Source organism: Ammospiza nelsoni, chromosome 1 (genome assembly GCF_027579445.1).
Source record: "Ammospiza nelsoni isolate bAmmNel1 chromosome 1, bAmmNel1.pri, whole genome shotgun sequence".
In the NCBI taxonomy this organism is placed as follows: domain Eukaryota; kingdom Metazoa; phylum Chordata; class Aves; order Passeriformes; family Passerellidae; genus Ammospiza; species Ammospiza nelsoni.
This window is the reverse complement of record NC_080633.1, coordinates 32,163,386-32,179,749: the sequence shown is the minus strand read 5'-3', so window position 1 is coordinate 32,179,749 and position 16,364 is coordinate 32,163,386. Positions and strand designations below refer to the sequence as shown.

Sequence of the window (16,364 nt, the reverse complement as noted above, 5' to 3'; positions counted from 1 at the left end):
TGTACTAAAAATAAAGGAAGTTCATCTCATTAATCTTCTCAAATGATTTTCATTGCATCAGTAATTTATACAAACTTGAAATTTTCCCTCCATTTTCTCTGTCACTGTACCTTCAGCAGGATTTAGATGAGACACAGGATATTGGAGATTTTTTTTTTTTACATATCCACTTGATTTGAACACAGACATACTGTCTTAAAGCTCCAAATAAGAAAGTGTGGAGTTTTTGTGTTCACAGCCCCAGAGTAGGCACAGACAATGCAGCAATTTCTGTCTCCATGTGCTCAAACATAGTTTTTCCAAGATACAGCTATCTCCAAGAAGCAAGCTGCATATACTTGTCCATTCAGTCTGGGGCCTCCCTGCTGCGACAATCAATCATTAGAACCACAGGCAACACTGATTTTATGCAATGCGAGTGCTTATGCATTCAGCACTGTTCTGAGAACAATAAGTTATTGTCTCAGGAGTTGCTGATCTGTTCTCCCTGACCTACCACTACCCAGTTAGCACACAGGCTGGCTGGCCAGTTGGCAAATATGAGGCTCAGAAGCAGCGGAAAGGTTCAGCTGATAGGAGATGTGTGAGAGCACTGGAGGTTGGAGAGGTGTGTGCTAAAGGATAAGACAGGAGCGGATCTGAAACTATAACAGAAGATGAAGTAAAAAGAGCAGCAGGAGAGAGAAAGTATGAGAAATGCAATATTCAACCTTGATCAGTTCTGTGACTTTTAGTACTCATATTTTCATTTTCGTTACTTCCAAACAGTAGACTGCCTACACGTCTTATAAAACCATTTTATGCACAAGAGAAAGATAGACAATTTATTAAATTATAGTAAATGACACAATATTGGGTAACAAAATGTTCTGGGTTTATTATAATTTATTATTTTTTCCAAACTTATATAACTAAAAGGAACAGTTAATGCAATTGAAAGTGTCTATTTAATCTACATGTCAAAGACAGCAAAATTCATGAAGGAGATTTCACATAACTCAACATGTCTGATCATTAGATCTACATTTGTCATGGAACAGAACATGCTCCTTTTCTGGTCTGTATTTCCCAAGGGCAATATTTATATATTCCTCTGTATTCTCTTGAAATTTAAGATCAGCAGCATTGTCAAAAAGTTTGGTAAGACGATGGGCTATTTGCATCCAAAAATACCAGATATATAAGGAAACAATTTACATTAGATTTGTGTCAATCACACTAATGCATGCCTCTGTTAAAGTGGATGACTCTCTGACTGTTGCATGATTACAGCACACAAGGTTTTTTATGGGGAAAAGCTGGGCCAAAATGATAAATCAGTGAAAGGAGTTAATTACACTTCTGTCAGTTGTCAGAAGAGTCTGAAGGACAGAGCTCAATATAAAACTGAGAAATCTTGAAATTGTCATTATTTATGGCTAACACTTATTCTACAAAGGGCCTTATTAAGGTCTAAATGCCTTTTCTAGATACACATCTCTCCAAAGACCATGGAACTCGAACATCACTGTCTATACACCAGCACGCTCTACACCTGACACCCAAAACAGAAGACTTGCTTGCTGGCCTTGTGTGTGGATGAAACAAATCACAGAGATTTAGTCATGTGGAGAATCTATAAGGGCATACCATCATGTTTGAAAAGGCTCCACATTCAAGCCTTCATCACCTCTGAAAGCATCAGTTCCTCTGAGTTACAACTCACAGCCCTTCAAAAAGGTTTTGCCTGGGGCACACTTAAAGCTGTAGCACTGAGAGAATTGATGGCTGTGGCTGGATAGACTGAGGCCAGGAGTATCATCTGGCACGTAGATAACATAGTATGAATGAAATACATCAAAGTGCCTGTGCTTTTATACAGATGGGTGTCACAAAACCTAGGAGATCATTGTTCAATTGGGGAACACAGAAGGATAGCTACAAAACATTCTGTGTGCAAGGGGCAGCAGCTCAGTCAGTAACAGCCTACCAGACACCATAGATCTTCCAGTCTCACTTATCGTCACTATGCATTGCTTGCCTGAAAATCCATGCTAGAAGAAGAATATATTTGATGGTCTCATTGACCTTTTTCCATCTCTAATTCCTGCAAACCTACAACCCAAAAATCCAAATAAATGCAACTTACATGTGGCTAAATTTCCAGAAAAACAGATCAGGATTTGTAACTTGTCTCTCATCTCTTCTTGATGAACACCTTGTACTCATCTTAGCTGGGAGAAAAAAAACGTTTGCTACCTTCCTTAGGCAAAATGTTCCTATTTTCAAAGTAAATCAGAAATTTGCTCAGAACAAAAGTGCAATTCAATGATATTATCAGCTCACAAGGTTAGCTGGAAAACTTCCCTTTCTGTAGAGAAAATGAAGTACATTAATACACAAAGAGGCTCAGCTGTTTTGGCTGTGTTCCTCTTTAAAGGATGTCTAGCAAGTCTGCTGAAAAACCAAAACAGAAGAAAGGAAAAAGCATGTGCTTGCTTTCTAAGTATACAGCCAAAGCTTCTTCACAAAAAGAGAGTCTGAAAAAGAGACAGAGATTTTAATGATCAGCTTAAAGCCAGGAATTCCCTCCCAGTTAAGGTAAAAGTCAGACCAAACATTAGAACAGAACAATATAATCCACTATTGATTTAAAATAATAACAATGAATACAGCGGTAAGGAACAGAGAAGGTGGCAAGACTTTTACATTTCCTTTCCAGAAAATGAAAGGGGACGTAATTTAATTCAGACTAAGGAAACTAGGGGAATGGAACTGTGCCAGAAAAGTCTCCCCAAAAGGTAAGTCTAGGCAGGGGAAACTCCTCTTCAACCTCCCAAAGAGTCCAACCTTAGCAAGTAAAGGATGAGGAAAAAAATTTCTAACTTAACAGGGCAGTAATGTGCAGATAAATTTTAAAAAAAGAAACCACCAAAACAACAAGTAACAAAGTAAATAAGAATCAGTTGAGTGGAGGAGGAAAGAAACCACTTTTTAAAAAGATACATGTATTATTTTTGATGTACAAAGAGTTAAAAACATGAAAACACGTGGGTATTGACACAAGAACAATTAAGGATCAAAAGATTAAATTATGTTTGACTGACGCACTCCAGCTTTTAGCTTGGTATCTCAGAATAAAAGTCATGTCTCAAGAAACAGGTTTGTGTTGGTTTGGGGGTTTTTTTCTAACTTCTTATTGCAACATTTTCCTGCAAAAAGAAAGACTGACTCTAAACATGGCTGCCTCTAAAGCCAGGAAGGGTGAATGCAGGTGGGGAGTTCAAGGCATTCCTGCGAGTGTGTGGAAGGAGGACTTTGGCTGCACAAATCCACCACGTCCTGTTGCAGGTGTGAAAGAAGGACTCCCAGAGTATGGATAGGGAAAAAGTGAATTTGATCCAAACAGAACATACTTTGAACACATTTGACAATTCTGACATCATGCCATCCCTAAATAATGAGCCAATGCCTCAAGTTGAGCTGGTCATGTAACAAGCAGTAGAAATCTGGTATATCAAATAGGAACAAATGACAAAAAATCATTGGAACATCTCATACCTGCACAACAAGGAAACAATCTGACAGCTCTCATTTCCTGCTTGTTGCAGGACTACACTTTGGAACAGTTTGTAATCATACTGGAAATTTTACCTCTGCTGCAGAGCTTCAGAGCTTTCATACACCTTTGGCTTTCTTGTAGCTTCCACCATATTTTCTTTATTTGTTATGTCAGTCTTCCACTGCTGTACAGAAAGAAAGGGAGGTATTTCAACTCTCAAATTTATTTTTTCTACTTCATATGGTTTACTAAACTGGGACAATAAAAACATGGGAAAAAGAGCTGGAAGAACACACCTAATCAGCTTGTTTTAAGTTCTATTTCTTAGATGGAAAAAGAAAAAAATTTAAAGCCACAAACACCTATTTTGACAGTGTTTAGACTGAATATGAAGGAAAAGTAAAATGAACAGAGAGAATTGCAAATACCACTGATGATATCTTAAAACTCTTCAACAAGATAAAAATTACAGATTTTAGCAGAATTATTAACTTAGAGTATTTTTGCTCATGCAAGGTCAATGCCTTTTTCAATATGCACCATGAAGAAACTTATGCATGTTAAACACCACAAATCATTTCATTGCTCTTAACAGGGTCCTCAGCTTGTACAAAAAATACTTTTTTAGCATATAATGAACCATGTTGCTGTCAATGTTTCTAAATTGCAGATTTAAACAATTAGAAATATATTTGAAATTTCAAGCACAGAATTTCCCTATGGAATATCATCCTATACTAGATTTTCAGAATTGTACATGGTGAGGACTTTTACTAGATCTGTGGATTGAATTACAGTTATATTGGCAACACAAAATTATCACCTTTACTGTGCAAGGGTTCAGTGACGTTTTTTGGTCAGAATGAACAATTAAGGCATAATGCTTTGTGTCAGTTCAAGGGTTTATGTTGCTTGTTGGAATTGCCTTTAGCCATTAATAAAGAACAGATCTTAAACTTGTATTTCTACCATCACTTTCCTAAATGATAGGGACTTTGCAGAGAAGATTTCTGCACCTCAGCAGTATCGTTTCTCTATGTGCCTCCACACAAATAAAAAAAAAAAGCTAACAAAGAGTAAGTAAAAGAAGATATTAAAGACATCTGAAGGAATGACACACAGATCTTTGTCTCAAATTGTGACACCAGCAGCTTCCAGTCCATGTGAAAGGAAAACAAGGCAGATAATGACTCTGATGAAGATACCGCATGCCTTGAAATTCTATCCACAGGGAAATGTCAGAATCAGCCATGTCTAATTTACTTTGCCAGCCTTTCATTTATTCAATTAAATATACCACAAATTTACTTTTCAGAATCCCTTGTATCTGAAACTAGAAAAGCAAATAAACAAAACAAAACAAAAAAAAAACCACAGAAAAAACTGCACAAATCAAAATTATTTATCAAACAGAGGAACTAAAGCTGACAAGAGCTTAACAAATTCTCCTGTAATTGTTGTTATTGTATATCATAAGAGAAGACATCACTAAACACTGAAAATGGACAGTATATTATTAAACGATTTTCAAAAAATTTAAGGAATTACAAGCTTAGAAAGTTGTTATTTTTTTTTAAGTCCTACATGGAGACAAGAATGTTTTTAGGATATGTATAATTACACAGCATAAATGTAAATTCCCATTACTAACATCTGGAGAAAATGTAAATCTGCAATTAAGATTCAGGAAGAAAAAGTTTCACCTTGCCAAGTACATTAAGGGAATGAACAATATTGATACAATAATAATATTTCTAATAATTAAATTCTTATTTGATTATTACCTAAAGTTTCAAGTAGGTGTTCACTGAACTTTAATAAAGGATTTTCTATTCTTTTACACTTTTGGTAAGAAAATTCCATGGCAGTCCATGTTTGGCTGATTTTTTCCAAAGTCTGGGAATAATAAGAACAATAATAACATCTGTCTATATATATATCACATTTCATATTGGGAATTGAGGAATTTAATTAAATTATATGTAATTCACAGTGACGGTAAACTATACCACAGATAAGAAGTTCATTTTGCTAGGCTGTGAATTTTGATACCTAGAGAAGTCACATGAAAATATTCAGGTCTATGATTAATTTCTTGAAACAAATAGTTTGTTACATGCTATTCTGCAAAAACAGAAGGGAAAAAAAAGTACATCTCTCACCTTTTCAGTACTCAACTCTTGCACAGCATTGATAACTACACTTTGGACTTTATCTTCTACCTTTATGAAACTGGAGTCCCAGAAGGTCTGAGAAGGTCTTCTGCTCCTGAAAGCCCAACCTGTAAAGAAAAGAGATAGCAGGAAGCAAATTAAGACGATGAAAAAGTCCAGCATAAGCATATAACTAAGTGTTCAAATGGAATCTAACTAAAAAACACAATTAAATAAGTTAAATGTACTCTAGATACCAGATACATGTTCAGATTTGCCACCGAAGTGTGGACTTAATCAGCCTAGCAGAAACAGTTCTTGATGCTGTTACAGGTTTAGGGTTCTTTTTCTTTGTTTTGTCTTGTACTCTGGTGTTTTGTACTTCATAACACTAAAGGTAAGTTTATTTGCACAGCTGCAGCTGATGCAAGATACAGATTTAGTATCTGAGACTAGAAACCCTGGGGAGTGATGGAGATATTTGCAGTATTTTGTGGCTACTTGGTAGGATTAATGAAATTCAATTTAAAAAACCTTAAAAATTCTATCAATTATTTGAAAAGATAACGGTCAATTATTTTTTCATTTTCTTTTTGTTAAAATAAATCACAATTTTGTGCTAATACTGTTAGGATGTCCCTGCATTAAAAATAGGTTTAAATGCGCTTTCATTAAAACTGTATGTGATTAATTGGTATACTGAAGACAAACAGAAAAATTCTGTTACACACTGTCCTACGCTTTCAGATTCAAAGTTTTTTAATCTTAAAAATGAAAAACAAAAAGGAAATTGGCCTTCAATATTTTTTTTCAAAATGGTTCAAAAGCATTTTATTAAAATTTTGAAAACCAACAAGTTCTACATGTTATAGCATATGAACCAAAACCACTGGGATTTTTTTGACTAAAAAGAAAAAGTATCAGAACTGGGTAGGTGGAGTTCACACTTTTGAAGCAATTTAGGAGACAACATCTAGGATGAAATTTGATTTTTCTCTTAAAAGACTAATAAATAGGCATGCAATAGAGATAATTTCTTTCTAGATGAAACAAATATGAAACAAAAAGAAATTTTATACCTGTTAGGTTCAAGACTTTGTATTCAACCACTGTGCTGTCTGTGGGGCATAGCTGTAGCATCCTGCAGATAGTCTGGGGAGTCTTTGTTGTTATTTTCACTTTGCACTTCTCTTGTCCCTTTGGAATTTTCTTCTGCAGGGCTACTGTCAACAAAACATTGAAATACTTCAAGGAAAAGAGGTGCCCTCCCTTTAAAAATGAGCACCTTTCCTGCACCTCCCAACCCCCTGGAGCTATGTCCATGAGCAGAGCAGATGAACCTCTGCAAATTCCTCCTGTAAAAGTGATTGTTGTCCGGAGGGGTCTGCCATAAACCCCCATCCTCTTTTTTTATTTCCCATACTGCCTCAACTCAGAGAAATCACAGCGTGATTTTATGTACAACTCCACAGGGGCTGCAAATCCATTCAGAAAAATAGTTTTAAAGGAAAGCCCCCAAAACAAAGCATGATCCAGAACATTCGGCTTGGACATGAGTAATAAACCCACCAAAACATCCAAGTGGGTGGGAAGAGTGGGGAAGGGGTGGCACTGAGACAGACAAATTGCAGAAATAGATGGCTGTGGAACCTGCCTTGGCAAACCTTCTGAGCTGCACATCCATCTGTTCCACATTAATCTCTCTCCACTGGGTTTCAGTCCAATCATCAATGCTGCTCTGAAACAGAAAGTACAGATAAAAGCATCACAACATTTGGTGAAGACAAGCTCCTGCCACAAACCAGACAAATGGATGCAGGGGCAAGCCCATCCTACAGCAAGAGTTCATGGGCCTAAATGTTTTCCTATACCACCATTACTTTTCAAACACACATAACAATCCATCTTCTCTAAATTCAACTCAAAGACCAAGCATGTTAACAGTTTCATGTTTCAGTATCTGATAAAAACATACCTGCACAACTTTCTTGTGCTATCAGACACACACCCATACCCACAGGTAACATACAAACGAACCTGGGAGATTTTGGGAAGATGCCCTGCAACTCCTCCTGGGGGTGCTACCAACAAAATTACAAACTTAAGACCTAGTACACGTATTTTTAACCTTGCCTATGAAAGGCAGCATCTTGAGGGAAACAGAACTTTGCAAGACTGATTCCCCATACAGACCTGTACAGTGACTTTTCTGGACTCTTGCCTCTAGATTTGTAGAGCTTTCTAATGTACAATTCTGAGTTCTGAATTGGATTTTATGGATTTCTGAATTTTTACTCAGTTACTTAAACTAACCAAGCAAGTTCTGGGTATTAAGAAAGCTCTAAAGGAAACTACAAAGTTTGTTTTGCTTTGGGATTATCTTGAAATTGGTTGACTTGGGAACAGAGATATTTTTACTCTGGGCATCCTAAAACATAGCCACTATTATTTCAAAAACAAAAGGAATAGTAAAATCTTCAGTATTTAACTTTTTAAAATCCAAACTATAACACTCCTAGGATCAAATTAAAAATATAACATTCAAATATAGTCTAAATTTATAAGTAATTTGTAAGTAATTTTAAGAAAAACCTTACATTAATATAAACATGAATATCCCACACTTTCTTGAGCAATTGCACTTTTCAACATTGTATCATGTGCTTGTAGCCTGGAATAAATACTTCAAATAGTTTTGTAGATAGATTCCCACATTAGAAACATTTCTTTTTCCAGCATCTCAAGCTCTTGATTTGCTGGAAGAGGGAAGGGGCACTCAAAGCACAGTTGTAGGGTATATTGAGCTTACTTAACCTGCCAGTGAAATCTATGGATGCTGCATATATGATTCAAGGTAAGAAAAGCTGAGAGAATTGTGGCAAAGAGGCTAGCCTCTTTTTTTTTTTTTTTTTATCTGTACAGAGGCATTTGCATTGCCTCTGAAAGCACCCAAAAGCCTACAAATGACTCTGCATTGAAACCACAAAAGAAAAGCTACATATAAAGAAGTTAATTCATGTTCTTGCACTCTTCAACTTATTAAAGCACTTCTTCCTAAAGTTGTATAAATGTTAACAAAGTCCCCTCATGAGGTTTTAAAAAAGAGCCACTTAATAGTCTACTTTAGGCTATTCTACTCAAGAGCACATTATGCTGTGTAAAGGAAAATGAGAAAGTATTCAGAATTTTAAAATTTTAATTTTTTTTTTTTTGGTAAGCATATGCAACACTGGAAGAGAAACAAGAAACCTGAATTTGGTGGCACTAGAATTATAACAGCATTTTGAAAAAAAATCCCCAAACCCACAAATAAAACTCCCCAAAACACCAGTAAAACAAAAAACCCCAAAAACAAACAAAAAAGCCCAGCAAAACCTCAGAAGTTCCAACTCACAAATATTTTTAATGTGTACATTGAAATATCATTAACTTTTGTACTGAAATATTACAAGCAAATATGTTTTTCTGAGAATCCTCATCACCTTATTGAGATGAACATATGGATTTTCTACACCAAATGGAAAAGGAGTTTCCATTTTAAATCTTTCTCTGAATCCCATCTGCTTACCCATGAAGAACAGGTAGTGACATTTGTCACTGATTATGCTCATTCTTATTAAGAAAAACAGAGACAAAAAGGGCTGATCCCAGAATTCAGTATATGTCAAGTAAAGTGCATTTTCTTCTGATTAACTGCAATGTCAGATACCTGAAGAGGAATTACTTTGTGCTATACTGACAGAGCTCTATTCCTCATGGCATCCTGTTCTTTGGGCAATTCCTATTTAACAGAGTAACGTTTTCTTTAAACAACAAAAAAAAAATCACACATGGTAGAAATACACCAGTAAAATGTGTATGTTAACAGTGAAAATATCCCTGCATCTACTCATAAATAAGAAATTAGAGTGGATGAATTATTTCACCAAAACTATACTCTATATTATAGCTTTTACCAGAATTTTTTAGAATTCATTTCATGGATCACTGGTAATTATAAACTACTTGAACTTAATACACTCAGTTATTTTAGGTATAATCACATAAAACTTCATTTTAATTATGTTGGGAATCTTCCACACAGTAAAACAGCGAGTTCTACTCCTGCTGCTGTACCCACTTTCAAATATGTAAAGATGACCTGGAAGTAGCTTTCTCATTCCACAAATCTCCCCACAAAAAAAAATCAGTAAACCACATGAAAAAAAATTCCATCAGGATGAAAAATATACCTTGACATGTGGCTTTTGTCTGTAGCACAAGTACAAGAAAGGGAAGTTCAAATCGGAATCACTTCAGGGTAACGAGAAAATCACCTAAAGGTACACATCAAAAAATCCTACCAAAAATATTAGACCTGATGGGCACAGAAATAGAAATTTCACCATGGACTGGCAGTGCATATCCCAAAACAGACCAAATAAAGGTTTCTCATCTCTCATATGCAGATGCTGCTCTTAAAACAATGTTTTAATAAGTTCTTCTTTTAGTGTCAGTAAACACTATAGCTGTAGTGTTTTCCCATCTATTCCTCTCACCAGATTTTTTTTAATTCAGAAAAATTACACTTGCCACTCATAAAAATTATAACTGGGAGGGGTGTGGGGCAGAATATATAGAGAAAAAGGTGGCTGAGGATGTCTGTAAGACAGCACCACATAACAGCCACCAAATTCTACCTTTTGAAAACGTATTTGAACGGTCCCAAACTACTGCTGCCTGTGATATGAAAGGCAAGGAAGTTTAGATTGGATATTAGGGAAAAATTTCTTCACCAAAAGGGCTGTCAAGCAACACAACAGGCTGTCCAGGGAAGTGGTGGAGTCACCATCCCTGGAATATTTAAAAGCCACGTAGATGAGGCAGTTAGGGACATAGTTTAGTGGTGGGCCTGGAAGTGCTGGGTTCAAGGTTGTGTTTGATGATATTAGGGGTCTTTTCCAACATGAATGATTGCATGATTCTATAAAAATATGTGAGGCTTAGGATTTTAAGACTCTTTCATACCCTAGAAGATTACTGTCATTTTTTGACTGTGAAATCAAAGACAAACATCAGTTACATATTTAGTTACAGTTCTAAGTAGACACCTTAGGATCAAAATTCACCATCAGGAGTTGGTTTTGAGGATTATGCCTAATTTGGTTTGAATTAAACTGACAAATTTAATCCACATGAACATTCCACTTACTGTAGGTCTGATCTTCATACTGCTCAACAGATTTTAACTTCACATATTTCCAAGAAATAAAGGTATTTTCTGGACTTTCTAAGAAGGACTTTCTAAGTGGACTTTCTGCAAGGCAAAAACCCACACCCAACCAGTTTTTTTTCTTTTACTGATGAACAAATGCTGGTGGAAAGTTTTAGTGTCCCCCTCCTTGCATGTTATTAGCTATGTCAGTTTTCAATGTTGGACTTGGTACTACACAATAATTTAATTCATGTGTGTCTAAAGCTCTCACTGGAGCTTCCATCCTCTGTGCTCCCACCTGAAAGCATGTTTGCTTGGGATCAGGACAAGAGGAAGGGACAGAGCACCGTTTTCAAACAACTTGGATGTCTGGGTCCCCCATAAGTATCTTTGAAAATTTGTCCTCATACAAGAATAAAACTCTTTATGGACTCTGATGAAAAATAGGACCAAAATGTCTGTACTTGTTCCTTCAGTTCTTTAGAATATTTTAGCTTTCCCAAAGTAACCAGCATATTTTTGTTAATGATTTAATTATAACCTCCTCCTAATCCCCCTACTTATTAGAATATAAATTAAAGTATTATGAACCAGCAGGAAAATGCACTTTTATTTTTGCGTTGTTCAATACCTTTTTAATGTGTTCATCATGTTCGTTTGCAGTTATCTAGTTCTTCACTAAACAATTGCAATGAAATACTGCAATTTGGGCTAATTATCTTCTCAGACAGGGTTTTTTCAGAAAGCTTCCAAGATTGTTGAAAGTTTGAAATGAAAATAAAAAGAGAAAAAAAATCAAGCATCAGAGAAGGCAGTAGAGTTCTCTTTCTGTAATAATCTGAACATGAAATCTCATCCAAAATATTTCTGAAGTGCAGAGACTGGCACTGAACCAAGCTGTACTATTGGTATGCATCATGTGCTTACCAACAAACCACATATTTCTAAATATGATCTCAAATTGTCCCCAACAGGTGAATTCTAGAATGCTAAAGAATTACAGATTAGCTCAGATCCTAAAAAGTATGGAACTAGGCTTTCCAGATCTAGACATACATATACCCCGCACTCCTGATACTTTCTAAATCACAGAATGACAATATTCTGAGTTGGAAGGGACACAAAGATCGAGTCCACCTTCTAAGTGAAATTCTATCCTGTACTTTTCTCACTTGCTTGTTTTCTCCCCTTTTTTTCCCTCAGATATATTCTCTCTCATAAGTCACTAGGCTCTTCCTCCTGAGTCTCATAAAAATTCCAAGTCTTACTTGTAAGCTAATGTTTTCTAGAGAAGAAAAAAGCACCTACTCCTGTAAAAGCTTACCAAACAAGTGGCAAGCAGAAGTGATTTCTTTAAGTTGCCTTCCACTGTCATTGCCACGTGTAAAGTTAAGACAAGTTATCAGCCTCTTGAAAGAGTAGATGTAATAATGTATATATTGTCTGAAATCAGTGAGAAAACAAGTTTGGAAGGAAACAGGGTAAACATTAAATGCAAGACACTAATTTAATTGCTAACAATGCCAGAAGTGTCTACCTAAGGAAAATTCATTTATTCAAAATTAGTAGCTAAATATTCATTATTATTGCCTTATACCTACAACTAATTTGCAATACTCTGCCACAGTTTGAGTGTAATACAGTGTCATAGAAAGGTACATCTAAAAGTGACTTCAAGAGTAATTAGACCACGTTCCTGCTCCAAGAAGAGGTTTGCCTCTATACCTATGCAATTTGCAAAAAGGTTTTTCTAGCTCTCCCTGGAAGATTTCTCAGTAATGAAGAGCCTGTCACCTCCTCTGGCAATCTGTTCTAGCAATTCATTATGCTTGGCATAAAGTGGTTTTCTCAGTCATCATACTTGAACCTTATACACTTTAAACTAAGTTCAGTATGTTCTGGGTGTAGAGAATAGACTACTTCCCTCCTAAATGTAGAAATCTCTATTGTATTTGAAGATTTATGCCTGTTATCTCTTCTCTTCTTCAGCCTCAATGAATATCAACAGATCCTTTTTCCTGAAGTGTAATGTCTGAGCACAATACTCCACTAGAGGCTTCATCAAGGCTGATTGAAGTGTGAGATTTCACATCCTTGTGCCTTTCAGGACAACCACTCATTTGAACACTTACATACCGCTTTAAACATAAAGAGATAACATGATAACATGTTACCTCTTAATAATATGACTTCACTTATGTTCAACATATGACAATACCTAAATCATATTAAAGAACTTTTTCTAATCAGTTCCTTCCTATCTTATTATTCCTGTGTAAGAATAATACATGCTCCTATGTGCTACACTGGATGGAGAGCCTGGACACACCTGCCATCCATGGATTCTCTGAACCTCATGCAGAAAAATGCAAAATACTCTATGCTGTTTCTTGAATTGCATTTTAGATCTGGCTTTAGCTACAGGTTAACTTCTGGAAGGAACCTGCAGTCAGAACATCACTAAAGCAAGAATAGAATCAGAGAACATGGTTTGATTCCCAGCTGCAATATATAAGTCAGTATTTCAAGGCATTTGAGTCACAAATAGCTTAGCTAAAGCTGTAATTTAAGCAATGAACAAAACTATCTTCCTAATTATAAATAAACAGTTTCATGTATATGGCTACTGGCTTTGAACACAGATTCTAAACTAGAACAGTCATGAAGTCCTACAGAAAACTGAGGCAGCATATCTGTCAAGATCCAATGTTTTGGCTTTAAAATCAGTATAATCATCTTCAATCTCCTGTAATGTTAAAAAAAGGAGAAAAAAGTATAAAAATGATTGTTTTTCCAATGGCAGAAAAATCTGACAGATGCCATATGGTAGTGTTAAACACACAGCTCACCTCTGCCACTGATCACACTTCTGAGATTTTTCAGCGCTGTTTTAAACAACAAGCAATGATTGATACTGCTAACAGTGATAGTTGTTTTGGGGGTTTTTTAAACAAAAACAGAGTTAGCTGCTAAAGCATTTTCCGAGAAATACAGCTTGAGTTTGAATTACAGTTTAGGATATAATGCAAGTGTACCACTGCAAAATCAATACATGTGTATACTAGGGACACCTTTGTTTAAGAAGCATAGTGAGAGGGATAGGCATCTACATTGCCCCTTGCTTTGATACTGTTTCATCCTTTTAACCCTCCTGTTAAATAAATATCTTCTCAACAGGTTTTTACAAAACCACATTATGCCTATGTAGTGTCATTAAGAAGGTTATTATGCACATCAGACTTCAGCTACTCAAATACTTGAAGTCAACTCACTAAGTAAACAGTATCTTTTGACTCTGAATCATTGTTACATTTAATTAGGGAATCTTAATCCATGGCTACCATGTATCAGGCAACAGAACAAGTCATTTTCTATAGCACAGATGTACTCTATTAATACTCAAGGTAATTAACCATGTTCACAGATAAGGACTTTTGGAAAAATAATAGCAGGGCAGAAAATAGAGGTGCATACTAATGCAAGCTCATGTTGGCTCCAAAGCTCCAACATCTCCTTTTTTCCATTAGCAACATAAACAACAACATGCAACATGTACATGTAAATCTACACTTGTTACTTTACTAAATATGTTAAACATTAATCACTTCTGAGAATTTTTTTCTTTGCAGCTTGTCTGTATCTCTTTTCAGTTGCAAGCCACTTGAAAAATAAATAAACAAACAAATAGAAGTATCAGTAGCGATGGTGGACATTTAAATAAAAACCCAGCATTTCTGAATAGGCTTATCAAATTAACTTGTGTATTTAAAAATCTTCTTCCTTTCTAACTCCATCCATCCCTTAACTAACATCAATTTGTTTGTTTGAGGTTTTTTTAAATACACAGCAAAAGCCTACTCATATACACAAAACCCATGACAGGATGAACTACTGCACTTGTCCGAGACAAATAAAGGAATTTAGGTATCGTTCTGTGGCTAAATTAGAAAATATTTTCTTTTAGAGGTGCACGTATTTAACTCACCAAGAATCCATTTAAGCCAGTAAGTCTGAGAAGACCACATTTGTGCCCTGAAACCTAAGCATCCTCTGATCCTCTTTGGGATCAGACCCCCCCAGTCACACCACAAAACAGATCATTGCTCTGTTCAGGTTTTCAGGCAATTCCACTCACATTTCAGCCAAACACATTCCTGCCTTTCTAGAAGCATGTAAGGCTTGTTCCTGGAAATATGTGGACCCTATTCATATATCATGCACTTAACAGCACAAACCTTCAAGCTTCTAACAAATAAATTAACTGTAAGATGACAGCTATTGTCTGATAAAGATCTGGATTAGGACTGTAAAACCCAAAGGCAAATAGTTTCTGAAGAACCTGCAACATAAATATTTTAGTGGTGACAGTAAAACCAGTGCAGTAATTGGTGCTTGGCATCTCACCTGTACCTCTTCTGTCAACACTAAATCTGCATGCATGAGGAAGAATGGCTCAAACTTGAAAACTAATATTCATTGACTGTTCTTTACCTGGCAATAAGCTGGAAAGTCAGCAAATTTACAATGCAGAATGCTCATTCAGAACTGTGCTAAAGGGCTGCTTTTGTCCTGAGTCACTAAGGAAGCACTCATCACCTCAAAAACTGCCCTCTTACCGTCTACATCTGGCCAAATTGTTGTACCCTACAGAGCAGCTTAAAATTGACTTTCAAGCATGTCACCAAATTTGTGTTTATATACTGAGCATACAGGGAATCCTCCAGAGGTAAAGGCAAGACTGGGTGAGCTGCACACAGACCTCAGGAGGGGTGTCTTGAATCCATATCTGCCACAGACAAGGCTGGTTCAGAGAAGAGAGAAAAAAGGCAGCAGTAGGTCACTGCTGCCATTCACTTCTCCTTTCTGAGGCAGCTTTGTGCAGGGATCAGCAGGAATTTACTGTGAACCATAAGGGATTTTAACAGGAGCAATTAAATTCAGAAGTACAGTAGAGAGAGTCCTGACCCCAAGACATGGAAAGCTCTGCCACAGATTAGAAAAAAGTACCAGGATTTTAGTCCAAAGGCATTATCAACTTTACAAGGCTTCTGCATGAACTAAGCATGTGCCATTCATTTAGTTTAGATCTCGTTTATAACCATTCCTCTGGGTTTTTAATAACCTAGATTAAGATACATACTTGCAAAAAAGATCAGTGTATGCACACAGAGAATATACTTCTTACCCAATCTAATGGAACAGTAAATCTCTATATTCTGCTAATCCTTTCCTTATAAGTATCATTATTATATGTTTTATCAAATTATTTTTGTTATTTATCATTTTAACAACTTTAATATTTGTGTCTGCTCCCAAATTTTGCCTGTTTAAGTAACAGTAAGTAACACCTTACCAAAAAAAAGCATTCCTCACACATGCAGCAATCTCTCTCCTTAGCACACTGCCAAAATTGCCGCAGAGCAGATCCAAGCTCCTGGAGACCAGCAGAGCTCACAGCCCACCTTCTAATGGTCTG

The 16,364-nt window shown here is 36.1% G+C and overlaps 1 protein-coding gene across 1 annotated transcript; it reads right to left on the bottom strand.

Moving 5' to 3' along the window:
- Nucleotides 1–1,856: 1,856 nt before the first annotated feature.
- Nucleotides 1,857–7,706, bottom strand: LOC132082146 (dynein axonemal heavy chain 17-like). The gene is made up of 5 exons (XM_059486660.1): nt 7,670–7,706; nt 6,774–6,917; nt 5,704–5,822; nt 3,634–3,725; nt 1,857–2,519 (listed from the first exon to the last, which is right to left on the bottom strand). Exons 1-5 carry the CDS (start codon nt 7,704–7,706, stop codon nt 2,414–2,416), a joined length of 498 nt encoding a protein of 165 aa, XP_059342643.1. The 3' UTR covers nt 1,857–2,413.
- Nucleotides 7,707–16,364: the final 8,658 nt, after the last annotated feature.